Here is a 21,218-nt window from a genome sequence, read left to right as displayed (position 1 = left end):
TGTGTGTGTGTGTGTGTGTGGTGTGTGTGTGTGTGTGTGTGTGTGTGTGTGTGTGTGTGTGTGTGTGTGTGTGTGTGTGTGTGTGTGTGTGTGTGTGTGTGTGTGTGTGTGTGTGTGTGGGTGTGTGGGTGTGTGGTGTGTGGGTGTGTGGGTGTGTGGGTGTGTGGGTGTGTGGGTGTGTGGGTGTGTGGGTGTGTGGGTGTGTGGGTGTGGTTTGTTCTTTACGGTCTGCGGTGTCCAGGGAGCTTTTACACTCCAATGATGAGGCTGATTAAGTTGCTGCTTATTGATCCTACACACCGTTAAACACACATCTGCTGAGTGCGCTGGAGAAGGAATGTATACCATCCAGATAGATCTGTTATCAGGGGTCAACGCAAAAAACACTGACTCTATCGCCAGCTGGAGCCAAATGTCAAAGATACTTATTTATTCATCTTACACCACCTCAACTAGTAGCTACAGAAATAGTTCAAGGTCTACACAAGGCCAACTTGGAAATGAACATCGCAAGTGCTTTCTCGACTTAAATCAATACGATTTTTCCATTGAATTTTGGGATATTGCAAAAGATAAGATCTGGGGTAAAAGATAAAAAATGATATGAGATTTATTGATCCCAAATTGAGAAATGTTTCCGTCACAGCAGCATGTTAAAACAAGGCATTGCACATAATGTGAAAAATATAGAGTAGCAAATAAACAAACAAATATATAAAAGTTGACCGTGAAGAAGTCCAGTTAACAAAAGAGAACACATTTTACAATACGTACATGTTTTGTTCAGCTGGAAAATGTCCACATATTAACATGTCATTGGTATGATGACGTTAACTAGTGACTTAGCTTTAGACATTCACAAGTAGTGTATATACTGATGCTTTTGATGTGGTAGAACAAAAGGTGAACATCTCTTAAGCTTGTGTTTCGAGGGGAGTGAACTCATTTCCGGGTTTTAGAACGGACATATTTAATGTTGTTGAACAAATAAAACAAATATATCTTAGGCACCACAGGTCACCAAAAGTGTTGAAATGCTAAGGCTTGTCCAGGTTTTAGGACTCATTCCTGCACTCTATTGAGTGTAGAAAAAGGATGGGTATTTTTTTTGTATTAAGCATACACCTTTGTTTATTAAAACAGAATGATCCCATTGGCAAGTAGGTTATACTTCAACATTTATGTCGTAAAACAAAACGTGAAAATCTCTTAAGCTTGTGTTAACCACAGCCCTTAGAGACAACGGGATGCACGATATTGGTTTTTTGAAACCGATACCGATAACTTCCTGCTTCTCAAGACCAATACCGATACCGATAATAATATAATATATATATTAAATGTACCTGTAGTTTTTGCACACCTGGTGGTAAAAAAAAGACTAGTAGTGAGCAAATGACATGAGCATTACTACTATGAACAAAACAAAGCCAAGAACAGTTTTGACTCTCATCAAGCGCCATAATTTCTATGATGAAGTTAGAGATCGTTTTAGCCCTGGGGTCGTCTCTGGCAAACTTCTTGCCTTTTTCAAAAGCCTCGTCGATAGGTAAAAGCCCCGGTGCCTTTGCAGCTGGCTTTGGATTTGCCGCTAGTTTAGCAGCGCAGGCGTCTTCCTACGCTTTTAACACACCATCGTAGCGATGGCCATGTTTCAGGTGACTAATCAGGTTGGAAGTATTATAGCTCGTTGCCTTTTTCCCTCCTCGTGGAACTTCTGCATTGCATTTGTTAATACAAATAGCAAGCGAACTATCTAACTCTGAAACTTTGAAATAGTCCCATACTACCGGCGACATGTTTGTTTACTGTCCTGGCTTCACGGCCGCACACCATTTACGTCACAGCCAGGCATGAGTTAGGGAGCGCTGGATTTGTGAAAAACTCCCCTCTTCCTAAACCACTAATACCACAGTACTGGCAAAACGGGAGGAGCCGAGTGAAAAACAAGCGCCCCTCATCCCAATCCACCCACACCGCCGTATTTTTTTCTTTTTTTTTACCCAAAAAATATATTGTATATTATCGGGGCTATTAATACTGGTATCGGGTTTATCGGGATGACGTCATAATTCTTAATATCGGACCGATAATTATCGGGCCGATAATTATCGTGCACCACTAATCAACAAGTGAACTCATTTCCGGGTTTAAAGACTCATTCCTGCATCAGCCTATAATTCACCTGATAATATTTCATTACAAACAGGTGTAGATGTGGCTGACTTGTTATACCCCTAGCTCATAGCAGTATATGGCTCGCAGCAGGGGGTGTGTGCTCGGTGCAGAACACCTGGCCTCCCTGCTGGCGCGGCAGGAATGTGCCGGGTTGAGGTGGATGCGGGTGGAAATGTGCAGTGTGCTCAGAACACGACCCCTGCTAACATTTAAAGGTGCCCGCGTCAGCAGGAAAGGGAACAAATCAGGGGGAATGTGCTGCTTTAATCAAACCTGCATCTCTGTTTCTCTGCCTGCTTGTTTTTCTCTGTGTGCATCCGTGTGTGTGTGTTACGTGGAAAAGAGGGCCTCTTGTTATATAAATGAGGGAACACTGTCCTACCCCTTTTGTGTCTCCAATCTGTGTTCAGTTTTGCTTTTCTGTTTGAAATGGCTTTACATTGCAAGGACCTTATGTTAAAACAATTCCTTCTGACAAATTGTCTTTGGAAAGCTGTTCCTGAGGGTTTTCATTAAATTTTTGAATGCCTGTCTTTAAGGAATGAGTTCATGACTTCCACAAAAAAAAGGATTTTAGAGTATTATGGTCATATAAATGTAATTTATGAATGGCTGCTCTGTTAATACATGTGCATGGTTGCCCTTGGGTGTTTTTTGAAAGGTTAAACTCCCATAAATATGAATTAAAGAAGAATATCTCATTAGATAAAAACCTGTTGTGAATTTTTGTAATGTATTTGAACGTCCTGGAGTAAAAACATCTTTAAACCACACCATATTGATAACAAAATTCACAATAACCTTATTGCAGCTTCATTTTTAAGTACCAGATTTTATTGTCTTGGAAAAATAAAAATAAAGACACATTTTACTGTTCTCAATATATTTTCAAACTACTTGGTAGAGCCCTACTTTAATTGTATTAATGTATTTATTTTAAATCCATTAGTCAAAGTAAATGTGACTTTTATCTAATCTATATACTTAATTTATTAAAACAATACATCAGGTGTGTATTTCATGTGTGTGTGAATAGTCAGACTGCTTAACCAGCCTGTGAATGAATCATTTCATATATAAAAGTTGGATGTTACATAGAACTACTGCTGCTGGTCAGGAAAAGCACGACAGGAAACGGATCTTAATCTGGTGGTTTATGTCCAGACGGATGTGTGGTAGTGCCAGATAAACGTCTGAATAACACCACAAAATAAACATCAATTCCATTTTTATTATTTGTTATATATTGGGTTAATAAGTGTACGGTGGGGTTTCAACTTGCAGTCTCAGCTGAAAAAAACGTTGCGGGGTTTCTCCACCGCTGCCGCCACAGTGACATTTGTGCTATATGTAAATTCAAAACATCAAGTGAGCTTGTGCGTTTACATGCCCCGAGGACAAACCTGGGTGTGTGTGTTCTGTGGTTTCACAGCAGTTATGATCATAATGCTGTCGACGTAATCACACAAAGGTGTTTGTTTAGAGAAGGATTCCGCAGCGGGACTCTTTTTATCGGTGAATATAAAGATTCAAGTGAGGCACTCGGCACATAAGTGGAAATAAAAACATTTTTAACAACATGTTTATTTATTGACTTTTCATTACTGTATAATCATTTTGCGCAAAGATGGCACTGTTTGTCAGAGCACTTCATCCTTCTGGGATTTCATGAAGAACAGCTCCAACGCCTGTGTGTATGGGAACGCCTCTGGTGCTGGTCCATTAAGGGTGGTGGTAGGAATGAGTCGTAAAACCCAGAAATTAGTCATCGTTTTACAACTTCCAGGTCACCGCGTTTGTCAGGTCAAAGTGTTTTGAACCAGGTGTTGCTGGTTAGACACCAGAATCAAGATCTGTGGTTAAGAAAAGCTGACAAGATATTCACGTTTTAAGACATAACATCTTTCAGTCGATTCCAAACACGTGACAGTGTTTCCCCTACCATTGTCTTGGAGGGACGCTGCGCCCCGCCAACGGAGCCCCGCGCCCCCCTGAAATTCAAGGTGTTTAAAATATATATATTTTTAATTTGGAACCAAATTACAACTAATCTATATCAACTGCCAGTTTTCACATTGAACATGTGCTCTTTTATTAAATAAACTAAACGCTTTAATTTGAAGTTGTGAGTTTAGTGTTTTTGACCCTAAGAAACACTGATGCACTAATCAATAACAATAATCCACAGCTCCTCTCTCTGCTCCCCCCCCCCAGGCAGCACCCTCCCAAAGCAGTAAACCTAGGGGAAACACTGCGTGAATGTCCTAAGCTTTTTTTGAACTTGTCATAGAAACGGTGGTTTCCAACAAAAGCTAAATGAAACGACTAAACGTAAGCATGCACATTAGCTGCATTGGCACAGCGGTGGTGACGCGTGATGTAGTTCCCGTATAGCCTTAAGTTTTTTTTATGTTATCCTGCTCAACAAAACGTGTATGTATCACAAATGTGTGTTTGCCACAGAGCTTGTTTTTTTAGCAATATTCCAAAACATACAGTCATGGAGTTTTACCATTGCCTTTAGCCCGTTGTGATACTTCTGGGTAGGAAGGACGTCATAGCTCCATCAATCTTTTGTACGTTGCATTGTCGGTGGAGCCTGAGACTTAAAACGCTTCCATTGACAAAGCTACATTGTATCTATTGTGCATATGACAAAAAAACCTTTGAATCATTGAAATAGTTGTATTTGTAAGTCTTCAAAACAGTGTTTCACTTGTTTAAGTTCTCTTTTACAAACCATTGCTTTCCACTTTGTTTTTTTCCAACAGGGAGAAAATAGTAATTCAAGAATATTCTGCTCTCTGACGCAATAGAAAGAATAACTCTGCAACAACAGGAAGTGTATGTTAGCAAGGTCAAAAGTACAGAGAGAGTGGGGTTAAAAGAAAGGTAACAAATGGCGAAGAAAAATATATATTATGACACAACAAGCATGGTGATGAAAGAAAAAACATAGCTAGAGAATACATGTGCAGGAAGACTTCTAGGATCAGATTAGAATAGAAAGGAGAGAAAGATAGAGGCTGATGAAGGCAGAGACAGAGTGGAGCAGAGGTGGAAGAGGATATTATGATTGTGAGATACATCTAGAAGAGATGACATTGGGCAGAATGAGCTGAAATGAGCCGCTGCTCTAAATGCCTGTCAGTCTCCATTATCTGCATCTCTGATTCAGGAGGAATCTCTGCGACAGGTGTTGGGTTTTTATGAATGACTGTGTGTGGGTGTGTGTGTGGGTGTGTGTGTAAGTAAATGGCTTCTCCCTGCGCTGATGACTGTAATTTGCATAATGGCCTCACAGGCCATAATAACTGTTAAAGACAGGAGGAGATGAGAGGGAAAGACAAGGAAAAAGGCGAGACATTATTAAAAAACATCTAGAAGCACTTCTCTCATGTTCTAATCCAGTCAAAAGTACATCTGACAGCTGAAGAATAGGGTTAGGGTTGGGTTCAAAACGGTGTCATTGTTCTGGGCGCATTATAGTGCATATCCTTTTACATCCCTGGTTGTGTCGACCTTTTTACCCTGAAGTGTTTCCTTGTCAGGCACAGGTGTAACTAATAACTGAATTAGCCGCTGCACTGCACTGCTGGGCCTTCATTCATGTTATTAGTTCCACCTGGGCTTTTTCTGCTATGACATGTTTAATGCTGTGATTCAATGTGCATACCTTTGTACTAAGGCTTGCTATTTTGAGTCCATAAGTGCATCCCAATACAAAGTATGGCTTAATGATGGTGCACTCATTACAGTATGGAACGTCTGGTCGCCATTGTGGCTTGTGTGAAACCATTGTTAATTGTATGCCTTGTTTGAACAGTATGTAACGATTTGCTACTGTGAGCGATAGTGTCGGTAGCTAGCTAGATAAGCTACCTTTGGACAAGGGCAAGGCAGCCTTGTGTGGTTTGAGACAACTGGTCAATATGTGTTTGTGTTCACAGTAAATAACATGGAAGTATACTTTGGAAAGTATCTGAATTGAGATTAATTAAGATTAGGCTACACTAATATTATACGTAAATAAATCACATTTATATAACCAGACATTTATTAATGTTGACGCAAATGATAGTTATAGTAGTTAGAACAGTTGATAAAAAGATTCCGCATACATTTTAGGGTGAAAACTTCATAAAATACGACAAAACAGTTAAAGCATCTTTTAAAAACCTTATTAATAATGCAAAAAAAAGGTTTAGGCCAATAAACTAACCAAAGATTAGTTGATCATTACAATGTTATGAACTTGGGTGAAAATAAACATGAGACTAATACTTTAAGTACATTTCATTTGGAAGGCATTTCTCCACTCCAACAGAATGTTGTAATCCATATCGCCCAACTCTTATCCTCTGACCTTAAGCCTATTGATTGACTCACCTAGTTTGACCTGCGCAGCATTCACTTATGTCATATTTAGGGTTAGGGTTACCCCTGTGGGTATATTATACTTGCCGTGGCGTCAGGCCTCTGTAAATACCACAGCTCTGAACATCTATTGAGAATAACAGTCTAAAGCTGTTTCTTATCAACCAGTTACCACCCTCACCAGCAAATAATTATTTTATTTTATTCATTTTTAGGGGGCTCGGTAACATAGGTTGCGCAACAAATAAACCTAGGCTAACAAATCTTTATAGAGGATCTTATTCTGTATAATACATTGGAATCTTGTACAAACTGTTCACTGACCAGAAACATCAAAATGATTTTATTTAGACCTTTTTATTTTCCTTTTTGTAATTTACTAACAAAACGAAGTTATTCTTGACATTAATTATAAAATAAGGCCATTGCTAAAGAACATTTAACCGAAATGGAAACAAGTAGCTGCAGTTTCACATAGGACATACTGATTGACTCACAACTTCCTTTTCTCTTATTGCACATTTTCTGCACAACAATTTATTTGAAATGGAGCAGCATACCATGTCAAATATACTTTTGAAGTGTTCATCATTAATGTGCATGTTTATTTGAACATGTGTACCACACTCATGGGGCTGACACCACAGAACGCTTCTTTTTGCAGTCAAATAATGTCAAAGTGTCTTCAAAATGTTGTATCAAATAAGATGCAGTGTTTGTAGATAAGGAGACACTAGCTTGAACGCCTACGTGTCTTGTTGTTGTTTAAAGTCTGTGGCTTCGGCTGTTTTTCAGCTTCAGCTCACAAAATAAATGAAGTTACTGCTTTCCCATTCACCGTCTTGGCACGTTTTTATTACGTGGAAAGGATATGAAGGACTGTGAGCAGGGGAGAACTGAATTGGATCGTCTCGTTTTTTCTAATCAATGCAGTCGGGCGGGCTGACTCAGGCTTTTCATTCATGCACTTGAAGAGGCTTATTCCATAAGGGTTCAGTGCAGTTCAAGCAGACGTTTGCAACTTTGGATTTCAAAATTGTGATGAAACCTGACTTGACATTCTCCTCTCATAATAATCAGCACTATGGAGTTATTTACGCGAGCTCTTTTTAAAACTTGAACCACACTTTCTAAAGCACTGAATGGAAATCGAGGCCAATGGAGGGAGTTGCTTGAAATGTAGCTTCAATTGATGATTAAAATGCAAGTTTGTAGTAATAACAGTAATAATCTGTACACTTTCAGGATGTCCTGCTGTAAATACAAAAAAAAACGTATTTATTTTTATTTGACTGCTAGTTCTGTCCAATGTAATCCATGTTATGTACCAAGACAAACATTTTCACTGCAAAACAATCATACAAATCCAAACTTTCTAATTAATTCTCAGAAAAATCGACTTTATTTTCTCTCTTCAGCAATCCGATTACAAGCTGCACTGTATGACTTTACCATGGGCCGGGACCACATACGGCTATCCCTAAAGGAAGTCAAGGGTCATTTACTGCCCACATTCCTTAAGCTGCAACTTCCCTGGCACTCCACCCCCCCCCACACGCACATTTTAAATGCTTTGTTTGAATCTGTCAGTTACACACACGGACATGAAACAGCACTCTGTCTGCCGCTGTTGTTGCCCTACATAAAATAAGTAGAGTAAAAGAGATCATGGGGGGGGGTCGGATGTGGGAGGAGGAGGATGGTAGTCTGAGGGGGGGGAAGGGGTCCAACACCAAATATTGAAAGGGTGATGAAGTTTAATGAGTGGTATAGGGTCTATAGAGTCTTGATTTATTTTTGCAGGCCGACCCCGAAGTTAGCATAGCAATGGCTCCCTCATCAAAAAGTGATCGACTTTTTCAATTGGATTTTTGGAATATTGCACAAAACAAAATCTTTGCCACCTTTATGATACTTAGACGTTTTCTTCAGCATGATAATCTCTACATATAACACCACTTTATGGTATTTGAAGCGTAATGCAATAACGAGAAGTCAAAAGCTAACGTTGGCAGCTAAACGCAAACTACATCAGTCACATGGCTGCTGGTCACCACCGCTAAGCTAAAGGCTGCTAGTGTTCAGCATGATGTTTTTTACTAGTCAGATTTGATAATGATAATAGTATAATATTTATAAATTGCTTTTCCCAATGCTCAAAGATTTAGTCACTTGTTAGCAACTGTAGTTTTTAAGACAGCTAAGTGACTTTTAAGACAAATGACTAAGCTTTAGACATCCACAAGTAGGCTATACAACTTTGAGACGAGGGAACCAAAAGTGGTCAAATGCTAACACGTTATGGGACTCATTCCTGCACTCTATTGAGGGACATGTAGAAAGAAGATGGGTATTTTTGTTTCTTGCAGTCTAAGAACATGTATTGCCCTTTGTATCGAGCATACATCTATAGAATAAAAAACACAATATCACAGTATGGTGTAGTGTTGTCACGATACCAATATTTTGGTTTCGATACCGATACCAAGTCAAGAATTGCGATTCCGATTATTTTTCGATACTTTTCTTAAAAAAAGGGAAAGTCATAAATGTAATTATTGTGCTTTATTTCACACCAGAACCATAACACAAACGTTTAAACAATGAGAACATTAAATAAAATAAATGACAAGAATTCGTATTAAATACAAATAAGCATCATCTCAAACTACTTTTTTGTCAAAATAGATTTGTATATTAAACAACAGAAATGACATTCAACACAATGAGGTCTCCGACAAAAAATACAACATAACCTCACTGTCAGAGATATCGCTAAAATACTTCCAAATTTAGCTTCTGGCGTCTTTGTTGTCAACAAGCCGAGGCGCAGCGGCAGTTGCACTCCCACTTGCAGCCATGCTTCTCGTTTTCTCACATGCTCTGGCAGCTAGCGCGTGCACGAGAGAGGGGAGGGACTTAGAGCGTGCTTGAGAGAGGAGGGACTGCAGGCACGGCTGCAGTGCAGGGAGTGGAAGCAGAGCGCTGAACACACACGGCTCTTATTAGAACGGCGCTTTCTCACCGGAGTACTTTCCCCCGTAATTCTTAAAGTACCGATACTAATGAAACGGAGGAATCGTACCGTTTTTAACGGCAGGGTATCGCGGTACCTTTCAAGTATCGGTACACCGTGCAACACTAGTATGGTGCCATATCAGGTGGTGCCATGCAAATGCAGACCTCCATTCTGTGTATATCGCATGTTTCATTCATAGGTTCTTATTTCAATATCATACGCAGAAAGACAGAAAGATCTACAAGGGCTTTAAAGTAGGTTTTTTCAATCATTTATTATCAGAGCTTACAGCAGTCACAAGCTGTCTCTGCACACACAATGGCACACATCTGTAATTGACCACCTGTTTGTCTGTGGCCTACTTTCCGCCGTATGAAACACTGCGGAGCGCTGATGTGTAATTCCTTTGGGATTCCTAACTCCTTGCCTCCTATTTCAATTGTTTTTAAGCACCACAAAGGGACAGAAAAGCCATACATAGCACATCTTTTGAAGAAATTGGGAGAATAAATAGAATTGTAAGCGGCAGATGAAGTTCATTCATTGTCCCATATTCGAACTGGGAATGGATGTTGCCTGCTTTGCAAATTTTCCTTTGAAGACTTTTTTTCTGTTTGTATAAATTAGGAATGTTGCGGGGAGAATTGGAGTTCAGTAGGTAAATGTTCGGAACACTTTTGGAAAGTTTGTTTGTGTGTCCTGGTTTAGGGAGCCATACACAACCTGATTTGGATGTTAGATAACCTGTTTTTACGTATTTTAGTTTGTTTCAGTGGATGTGTTCATATATACGTAGGGCGTATTCCTGTGTACAGACGGGAAGGCTCCAGAACCGTCTGTGTTTGCAATAAGCTCAGAGCAGGCCACCACCGAGGGAAGCTTTAGGGTCAAGACTCACACACACACACACACACACACACACACACACACACACACACACACACACACACACACACACACACACACACACACACACACACACACACACACACACACACACACACACACACACACACACACACTCCTGACTGTTTGTAAGCTCTGCTGACTACAGGAAGCAATAATGGTAGCGTGCTTCCGGAGTTCCGGAGGCTTCTCTCAGGGGAGCGCGGCTGCCCTGTCCAGCTCAGCAGAGCATAACTGAAAAGAAACACAGCAGAGCAGAAAATGATGGAACATGGAGAATAGAATGGATGCGGAATAGGAAATGATACAATAGAATAGGATAGGGGACAGAACCAAAAATAATACAGAAAAACAAGGAGGCTAAATTAAGAAACAATGACATTAGGATGTAGACGAGTAGAGCTAACAATAGATTACACTGGGCAAAAGGTAATGTAATTCAACGTTAGCTTGACTAGATTATTGCTTGTATTTGCTGCAGCATTACACAAAAAACAAGCCTTGGCTATTTTCAATCAAATATCACAATATACTTCACTGGGAGTGACATTTGATTTGATCCTTTTGGTCACGATTTGATTAGAAATGATTCTCGATTTAAAACAATTCCCGATTCAGAACATAGGGAGGCCAATATCAGAATCAAGCCAGTACGTTGTCTGCTAAATAAAGACAGTGAGGCAAATTATGGCATGAAAGCTGTTTAAAGTGTTCATAAGATTAGAGACTTTTCATATTTGAAAAAGGTATCGCTCCCGATTGCAATAATGTAAAAAAGAATGGCAAACTTTAGCCAAAAAGTTAACAACAAATTATTATATTTCTCAATTCAGTTCAATTTCAATGTAAACAGACAAATCTAAATGCTTCCCGTTACATAAATACAATTGTCGGCTGGCTTCCTTTCTATTTTCTTAGACGCCGGACAATTTCAAATACAAACTGTACAATTTCAAATACTGTAAAACCGGTATTTTGTGTAATGTTTTAACAAAAAACACACTTTCGAAAGATGGGAGTAGGACAAAAACATCCAAGGAAAACATAAAGAATAGTAAGCAGTGCAGTGAGTAACCTAATCTATCCATCAATGATCATGCCAACATATTATCTATTTAAGGAAAGTTGCAAATGGATTAGAATCCAAGAAATGTGACTAATATTTAGTATATGTACAGACACTCCTTGATACAAGTGCATTCAAATGATGCTTATATGCAGGTTTCTTCAGAATTCAGATCATTATAAGTCACCTATATAGGTCTAATGAGGGGAACATTGTGATTTAATGGCTGCGCACTACAGGGATGATCCAGTACAGTCAGCAGTCTTTAAATTGTCTTTAGCCGGATGAAGAGAGAGATGTTAGGACAGGAAGAGAGCGGGGAATGTGAGGCAGCCTGTGGAGAGAGAGTCTGTGTGTTAGACCTCATCACACACTGAGAGCCTGTGACACAACACATCCCTTCCTTCCTTCCTTCCTTCCTTCCTTCCTTCCTTCCTTCCTTCCTTCCTTCCTTCCTTCCTTCCTTCCTTCCTTCCTTCCTTCCTTCTGCATGGTGTGATCTCTGTGCTCGCCGTTCGCTCTGTTTCCCAGGCTGACAGTTCTGCGGCTGGCATCACTGTGCAAATATCGGTATGCAAGTGTGGCTGATTGTGTGTGTGTGTGTGTGTGTGGTTGCTCTGTTGGCAGACTGTAGAATTGATCTCACCACGCCTGGTTGGATATTACCTGCTAGCTGTCATCATGCCCACAGCAAGTGTGTCGAGTGTTAAAGTAAAATAAACGCTGGTACTCAAACTTTTTTGTCAGTCACATGACGTTGTTGGGCCAATAAAAAGCTTTTCCCTTCACCTATACTTTGAGCTGCTTGATAAATTGACTATTAAGACTTGTTGGATACACAATTTGTTGCCAGTAAGTGTCATGCAGGATCTGTTTGCACAGTGACCCACCAATCACAATTATCTTTGATCAATTTATCAGAAAACCAAAGCAGGCCGTGCTTGTCGTCAACCACAACCTGAACATGAACCTTAAAGGTCCCATGACATGGCCATTTCTACTGATCATAATTCCATTGTTGAGGTCTACTAGAATAGACCTTTGAGGCTCGAGGAGCGGACAGTGTGAGCTGGGTTACTGGTATCGTTTCCTGGTTGCTGCGTGGGGTCTGCGAGACACCGCAGTACTCAGCCTGAGCACAATGTGAGTGTTTGTGTGTGTGCGGAGATCCGCGGAGCCACGGCTGAGAAAAGATAAGGTGGAGTGTGTGTGTGTGTGTACGTCACTATGACCGTTACGTCACTATACTCAGGAAGAAAACAATTGAAAAAGAAAAATCGAGGCATTCTGTAGACAGGTATTTTCTGTGTTAGAGTTTTACTCAGGGTGTACTTTGAGGGTTTGTGACTTTACCGACCGTTTACATGCAGTAAAAGCTACATAACATGGGTAATAACCGGAAAAGCATGTCATGGGACCTTTAACCTGTTAAGCCCGAGAGCCCCCGGGGGCGGGGGCTCCCGCAACATCTTGCAAGAAACAGCGTCTGAGGGCTTCTTAACATTTAACAAACTATGAATGTGTCATACCCACTTAACGGGAAGAAACTCAGCTACCTGACGATATGAACCATTTTTACCGAAACAAAAAAAAGGTCTAATTTATCGAATCTGCACAAACAAGATATCAGATTAAAGAAGAGATTCCACAGATTCTAGCGGTATAAGTGTCATCACTGTGATGACACTTATACCGCTAGAATCTGTGGAATCTCAAATGTCAATCTCTGCACAAACATGCAGATTCGATAAGTTATAAAGTATTTATACCATGAGTTCTGTGCTAAGTGCGTTACATGTTTTTCACTAAGGGCTAATTCAGAGGCTCTGCGTTAGACCTTTTTTTTGTTTCGGTAAAAATGGTTCATATCGTCAGGTAGCTGAGTTTCTTCCCGTTAAGTGGGTATGACACATTCATAGTTTGTTAAATGTTAAGAAGCCCTCAGACGCTGTTTCTTGCAAGATGTTGCGGGAGCCCCCGCCCCCGGGGGCTCTCGGGCTTAACAGGTTAAAGGTCCCATGACATGCTTTTCCGGTTATTACCCATGTTATGTAGCTTTTACTGCATGTAAACGGTCGGTAAAGTCACAAACCCTCAAAGTACACCCTGAGTAAAACTCTTAACAGGTTAAAGGTCCCATGACAGGCAAACCTAGACAACACACCACGTAGCTTTACGGAGCCAAAACGGCAAACATGTCTTACCTTTGCTGTTTTCTGATCAAAAGTTGTGTTCAATGGCATTACAACGATAACAACGCTGCTGAAGGTTAATCCAATGTGTCTGTGTCACTTTGAAATGATTACTGATAATCCATCATTCCATTTTTGTGAAAAACTAAGATTTCATATTAGCTGCTATGATACCTACAACCCAGCTTCCGGTTTTGGGCAAACTGTGTGCACATCACTCTCACTCCTCGATGGAAATGTTTAGATGGATTTAGGAACTTCCCCTCGATTCTATTGGCTCTAACGGTTCAAAAGAGGTGTCAATCATCAAAATCGACCAAGGGGGAAAGTAATGATTTCTTTTTTGAACGGACACTATAATTTACTTTAATTTTTTTACTATGTTCAATCTGAATTTACTTTAAAATAATTTAAATTCTGTATGAATGTGGGCGACTGTCGCTGACTTGTGCAATAACTGCTTTGAGGGGTGGCAATAAACTAGGGAAGCATTATGATAAAACAGTTATTTGCCATTTACAGATATCCATCATGGTTGCCCCACGTTTCCCTCACATCATATGACCCTACTTTAGCAGTGCTTGAGATTGCCCCTTGTTAAATTGTTGAGTGAGAAGCAACATAAGATGCAGTCACACACAGGGCATATTAAATCCACCTGTTGTTGGCGTAAGTAGAGCGTCAGTGTGTGTAGGTGACGGGGCAGGCTGCTGTCAGTGGCCTCAGCCATACATTCATTCAGGCGTGTGTACGTCCACAGTGTGCACACCATCTGCCAGTGGTCCCTAGGGGTTTGTGCTGATGTGTAGTGACAAGCCGCTCAGACACGCAGTGGGCCCTCCATATATACTATACACACACACAAATACGCTCACACAGAGCCATCGTTACAAATACAGCAGCTCCTGATGACGGGGCTATGACCCTTGTGGGGTTATACTGTCTCCTGTCAAGACAGATCACCAAAGAATAAAAAAAGAAGAAGCAGGAGGCGGACAGGAAGGTCACACATCCCACTGCAGCGACATATGTTACCCAACAATATACTGAAAACACAGCTGCAAGTACAGAAAAACAAAAAGAGCTGGCATGGGAGGGTCTTACATCATGGAGCTTTTTGTCACAATGTGTTTCCTCAGCTTGTTTCATGAAATCAATTGGACCTTAGTTTAGACTTTAGCAGTGACAGACCGCTATGATCATAACCACATACCAGTATTGATCATAACACAATCAAAATGTAATATAACTGAACATAAATTATTTTTAAGGAATAGGAACATTTTCGGAAGTATGTTTATTGGTTTACTTGCTGAGAGTTTTATGAGAAGATAGATGCCACTCGCATGTCTGTAGGCTAAATTGGAAGCTAGCACCAATAGCCTGTTAGCTTAGCTTAGCATACTTATTGGAAAAGGGTGGAAACAGCTGGCCAGCAGTCACAAAATGTGCCTACCAGCACCCTTAAGACAAACTTATAAATGGTTTGTACCTCGTAACCCATACCAAAAAAAAGGAATACATAATAATTGGTTTACAAAAAATTACATGAAATGCTAATACCTAGCATATGCCAATACGAATACAACTTTAAAAATCCCAATGGAAATCTTAGTTTATGTCACATCCATTGACTTTTGGATAAACAAGACGCACGATATTGGTTTTTTGAAACCGATACCGATAACTTCCTGCTTCTCAAGACCGATACCGATACCGATAACCGATAATAATATAAATATATATATATTAAATGTACCTGTAGTTTTTGCACACCTGGTTAAATGATGAACTAGCCGACTGAATCCTTTATCTTCGACGAGGGAGAAGGGCTGGTCGTCAAGCGCCATCATTTCTATGATGAAGTTAGAGATCGTTTTAGCCCTGGGGTCGTCTCTGGCAAACTTCTTGTCTTTTTCAAAAGCCTCGTCGATAGGTAAAAGCCCCGGTGCCTTTGCAGCTGGCTTTGGATTCGCCGCTAGTTTAGCAGCGCAGGCGTCTTCGTACGCTTTTAACACACCATCGTAGCGATGGCGATGTTTCAGGTGACTAATCAGGTTGGAAGTATTATAGCTCGTTGCCTTTTTCCCTCCTCGTGGAACTTCTGCATTGCATTTGTTAATACAAATAGCAAGCGAACTATCTAACTCTGAAACTTTGAAATAGTCCCATACTACCGGCGACATGTTTGTTTACTGTCCTGGCTTCACGGCCGCACACCATTTACGTCACAGCCAGGCATGAGTTAGGGAGCGCTGGATTTGTGAAAAACTCCCCTCTTCCTAAACCACTAATACCACAGTACTGGTAAAACGGGAGGAGCCGAGTGAAAAACAAGCGCCCCTCATCCCAATCCACCCACACCGCAGTATTTTTTCTTTTTTTTTACCCAAAAAATATATTGTATATTATCGGGGCTATTAATACTGGTATCGGGTTTATCGGGATGACGTCATAATTCCTAATATCGGACCGATAATTATCGGGCCGATAATTATCGTGCACCACTAGTTATTATTATTAGTTCTTATGTTGCAGAATGAAGATATACTGCAAAGTATAAGAGGCCATTTTTATTTATCTGTGTAAACGTGGATTTGAGCCACATGCGAGCAGTTGACAATCTGCCAGACAAGGAAAGCAGTCAGATGTGGTCTCAGTAATAAAGGGGGCTTCGGTTTGTTGTAAATGGAGCAGCTTCAGATTGAGTTATTGTTATCTATTCTCACTGATGAGCAGAAAAGCAGAATCAGCCACTGTTTCACTGCCATTGTGTAACATAATCAAAATAGTATCGTATCAAACAACGCAACTGACACGACCCAAAATCCATTTTATTTTGTGCAAAATTCCCTTTTATGAAAACAATCACATGTTGACATAATGACACATGGGGGATTGATTTTTTTTTAGCTCTTTTCCAAAGATTATTTTCCTCATTTCATTTTATAGTAGCTTTTGAGTGATTTAGTGCTGTTCTGCTGTACAGTTTCCACGTCCCCTGGTAGGGAATCTGCTGCTTGCCTACTCATTGACATTCTTTTCTCATGAAGCAGCCGCTCTTTGCTGCTTGTACAGGCTTGCCTCGCTGTGTGGCTGCCTTCTCTAAGGCAGTGGGTAGAAAAATACATCATGGCGTTCTGTACATTGGCTTATTGTGTTGTTTGGAGACAGATTTTTCCGGCTTTAGCTCACCTAAGTGGGCTTATTGTATGTAAACATTACAATGACGGGTACAATGATGCTTTATTTGTACTCTTTTTTTTCCTGTTTGACCTCTTGCTTCTCTCACTCATCAGTCCTCTTGTGTGTTTGGTTGTTTGCAGACCCTGGTAGGAGCGTGATGAGCGCGCGCTTCCACTTGCCTGCTGGCAGATCCTACAATGTCCGGGCGTCGGAGCTGGAGCGAGACAGGCAGCACACACAGGTTGTGTGCAACATACTGCTGCTGGACAACACCGTCCAGGCGTTCAAAGTCTGCGTAAGTACCGCTCTCCGAAAGCATCCTACTTTTAGGTTTTAACAAACAGAATTTGAAAAGATATGTCATAAGAATACAAGAATACATTTGCTATCTACAAGGACTTCAAAAAAGCAAATATACCTGCAAGTTTCTCACTGATTTGGTATTTTTATGGTTTATTGCTCTTACTGAAGGTCACTTTGCACACAAATCGTCCACTTAATAACATCTAATGTAATATAATGACGTCTTTTTAAACTGTGACACACCCCTTCCCAAACATGAACTGCTTAAATAATCCGGCATACTTTTAATAATGTCAATTTACCAAAAATGTTCACAAATATAGGCCAAAAAAAACAAATGGCTCATGTAACCCATAGCTGACCTGCTCCATAGCAACATTACACTTCCTGTCTATATCCCCAAAAGCCCCCAAATGATGTGCTGTGTTTAGAGCAGGGGTGCCCAACCAGTCGATCGCGATCGACCGGTCGATCGCGGGGAGATTCCTAGTCGATCGCCAGATGTGTCTAAAAATAGAACAACAATATTCTGTTTTATCGTTAACGTCCTATAACATAATCTTCCTTTGCTAGAATAATGCATTTGAACGCATCAAAGCTTTGTGATTGGCCGACGTGACCCCATGTGTCGGGGCGTGGCTGGTGGGCAGTGCACTATTTCGCTAACGTTGTCCGTGTCAACAGGAGTGACAGTCCGCACACACACAAGACCGCAATTATGGCAGAAGCAAAAAAGCCCAAAATATATAATTTTCACTCCGAGTGGGAGGATGATTATTTTTGTATCTATTCCAATTCAAAGTCCATCTGTCTCATCTGCAATGCGAAGCCGTGGCTTTATCGAAGAAGGGTAATTTAGGAGCGGCATTTCAAAACAGTGCACAAACGCTACGAGACGGAATTCCCTCCTAATTCTGCCCTACGCTCCCAAAAGGGGAGGGGCCTGAAAGCACAGCTAAATGCACAGCAGTCCATTTTCACCAGGCCCAACAACAAGAGCAAGGCTGCTACCATAGCATCTTATCGTGTCAGTCACGTTCTTGAGAAACACATGAAGTCTTTCAAAGACGGCGAAGTTGTGAAAGAAGCATTCCTGGAGGCTGCCGACGCGCTTTTTGGGGACAGTAAAAATAACAGAAGCATTTCAACAGGTTTTTGATATAATAAAAACTCAAGTTAGATACCGTTATTAATCAGCTGTAAGCTGTTTGAACTTATTCATTATAATTATTGTACAAAATGGTATAAGAATTCAAACTACAGATTCCTGTGTAGCTTCAGATCTGAGTTGTCTTATTAGTAAGCCTAATTTATACTTTTGTAGCAACACTATTTTTATATAATGGCAAAGAAAGGGTTCAGAGTATTTTCTTTTTTCCTGTGTCATATGTGGCAGCACTGTTCAATGTTTCTTGAAAACATTACCCACTGTAGTATGTGACGTGTGAATAAACTCTAACTCTGTATCAACAACACTGTTGTGTAACTTCATTTAAATACTTGTATGTGTGTAGATTAGAAAGAGGTAAGATAAAGGATCTGCAGTATTTTATGAAGTATTAATTGTACAAAGGTCAGTTTTATACAAGTAGAAGTGTGTATTTACCTGGTAGTAGGCTGTCAGTAATGGCTATGCCTCTCTATTTGGACTGGTAGATCTCGGCAGACTGGCAACTTTAAAAGTAGCTCTCGGTTCAAAAAAGGTTGGGCACCCCTGGTTTAGAGCATAATTATGCCCCAGATCCAGGTAATAATACATAGAATAGCACTCAGACATTCTCCAAGGCCCATGGTGCATTCACATTCTTCTTAGATACTGCCATTTCAGAAGTAGGGAAGTCATTCTTCCAACTTCAGTGTAGTCATGAGCTTTAGGTCATATGAATTATCGTATTTAATGTAGAACTCAGAGTAAAAGATCATTTGGATGTTCAATAAGTGGTAAATGAGTGAGCCTAAAATAATCACCAATTGCCATACCTGAAACCCACAAACTGAAAAGACTAGAAATGAAAGCATGAGTGATTGCTCCCCTCCTCCCTCTCACAACCTCCACATCTCCCATGTGACATTTCTCCTTAAAGCCTACCTTAAATAAATGTGAGAGTTGGTGGGGAAAATGCCTCTGCGTGTCTCTGCATGTTGGAGGACATTTAAAAATCATCCCACATTGTATTTCTGTTATAATGTGAAGACACCTAATGGTTAAAATGTAGTGTTCTCACATCAGTAGCTAAAGAGGCCCAGTCTGTCTTTATCTTGTTTTAAATCATTCAGTCACACGCTGCCATACCTTGGGGGGGGAGAAAGAGAGACCGTATGTGTGTGTTTATATATTGCCCAAAGCTAGGTGGCTTGTGACTGACATTACAGGCGTGTGTCACTTCACGTGATAACATTCTTTCTCTATCTCTATCTGTCTTTATGTCTGTCTCTCGGCGTGTGTTTGATTCTGACACAACGAGTAGGGGAAATTCCCTTTGAGTCAAAAAACACAATTCCTCTAATTACATCCCGTCTGACAGATCACATCCTGTCAGTGTCAGTGTGTGCATGTGAACAAGTGTATCTATTAGTATATTTCTACAGAAATGCACACTATGACTTCACAGGGGTTGCACAATAAAGTTATTTTTGTTTCATTTTATGAGGAGAAGTGATGGCGAGAGAAGATCAATTGTTTGTCATGGGCAAGCTTTTAGCTGTTATTCCTTTCACTTCCTGTCACTGTTCTTCTGCTCTTTCCCACCAAAATAAACGAGATACAGATTCAGCGTGAGAACCGAACAGAGGTGGAAAATACTAAGTACATTAAGCAGAGTTCTGAACTTAAGTACAAGTTCAAATATTGTTCTTTACTGGAGTATCTCTACACTACACGCTTTTTACTTCACTACATTTAATGACAGATGTAGTTATATTCTAAAATACAACTTCAATCACCCCTGAAGACCCTGTATCTCCAGATGTGTTGGTTTCAGGAATATATAATAATAACATGAAGTATAATATGTTCCTTTATATGTTTTAATCTTCCTACTTAAGTTGAATCTAAATACACTCGTTTACGCCTGTTTGATCAGCTGGGAAATGCATGTCAAAATGCTGAAAAACAGGGCCTTTTTCTGTATACCTATTTCTCAGAGAAACACAATGCCTCAATACTTACAATTAGTTTATGATCCATTGCTGTTATAAACTGCTGCCTAAAATAAACAGCACTGTATTAAGGAGTTTAAGTTAGCTAAACCTTAAACATGCACATTGACACAGCCTTAACATGAACCCAGAAACATCATTTATAATCGTTAAACATTGACAGGGAACATTTTACTTCACTAAGACTATATTAAACCAAAATAACGTACAGACTCTTACTGAAGTAAGGTTTTAACAGCAGTACTTTCACTTGTAATCAAGTATTTTGATTGTTTGCTTTTATTACTTTTACTTCAGTAAAGGATCTAAATACTCAAAATAGGGCTGCACAATTATTTTACATTTTATTTAAAAAATCTTTTAAAAACATGCAAATCGCAGAAAGGGCAATATTTGGTGAAGGCACAATAATCAGAATTATTTAATTACTTTTCAAGTGCTGCAAAGAGGTCCCGGCTAGGTCTTTAGAGTATGTATTATCAGTATTCTAAGCAAAAAAATCCTTGATTGGTTCGGGTCAAAACAATATCACACCATGATCTTTTCTAATGTATATTTTAATGATAATGGGTCAGAAATGGTATGTTCCTCTTATATCACGGACCATATTGCAATTTCAACATCAGTTAATCTAATCACACAAGTCATTTTTTGTGCGCAGCCCTTATTCCCATTGATTTATCCAAAATGCTTGTGAATTCTGTTTTGCATCATACGTCATGTTCTCTTGGTGGACGCCTAATCAGGATTATCCGGGATCAATTTCTTACAAAATCTCTTATATAAAATCTCTCCTCTGCATTTTCTGGTTCTTTACATCTCTCCCTCGCTG

At 40.0% G+C, this 21,218-nt stretch overlaps 1 protein-coding gene across 4 annotated transcripts in view; it reads left to right on the top strand.

The window, feature by feature from the left end:
* ptpn4a (protein tyrosine phosphatase non-receptor type 4a) overlaps nt 1-21,218 on the top strand; it is a 96,658-nt gene that overhangs the window by 19,509 nt on the left and 55,931 nt on the right. For all 4 annotated transcript variants that reach the window (XM_034215078.1, XM_034215081.1, XM_034215080.1 and 1 more), the window contains exon 2: nt 17,065-17,219. In XM_034215078.1, the coding sequence (XP_034070969.1) occupies nt 17,082-17,219 (138 nt within the window). In that variant the 5' untranslated portion in view covers nt 17,065-17,081. The remainder of the gene's footprint in view (nt 1-17,064; nt 17,220-21,218) is intronic.

The sequence above is a fragment of the Gymnodraco acuticeps genome, unplaced genomic scaffold (genome assembly GCF_902827175.1).
Source record: "Gymnodraco acuticeps unplaced genomic scaffold, fGymAcu1.1, whole genome shotgun sequence".
NCBI lineage: Eukaryota > Metazoa > Chordata > Actinopteri > Perciformes > Bathydraconidae > Gymnodraco > Gymnodraco acuticeps.
This window is presented reverse-complemented; position numbering and strand designations above follow the sequence as displayed.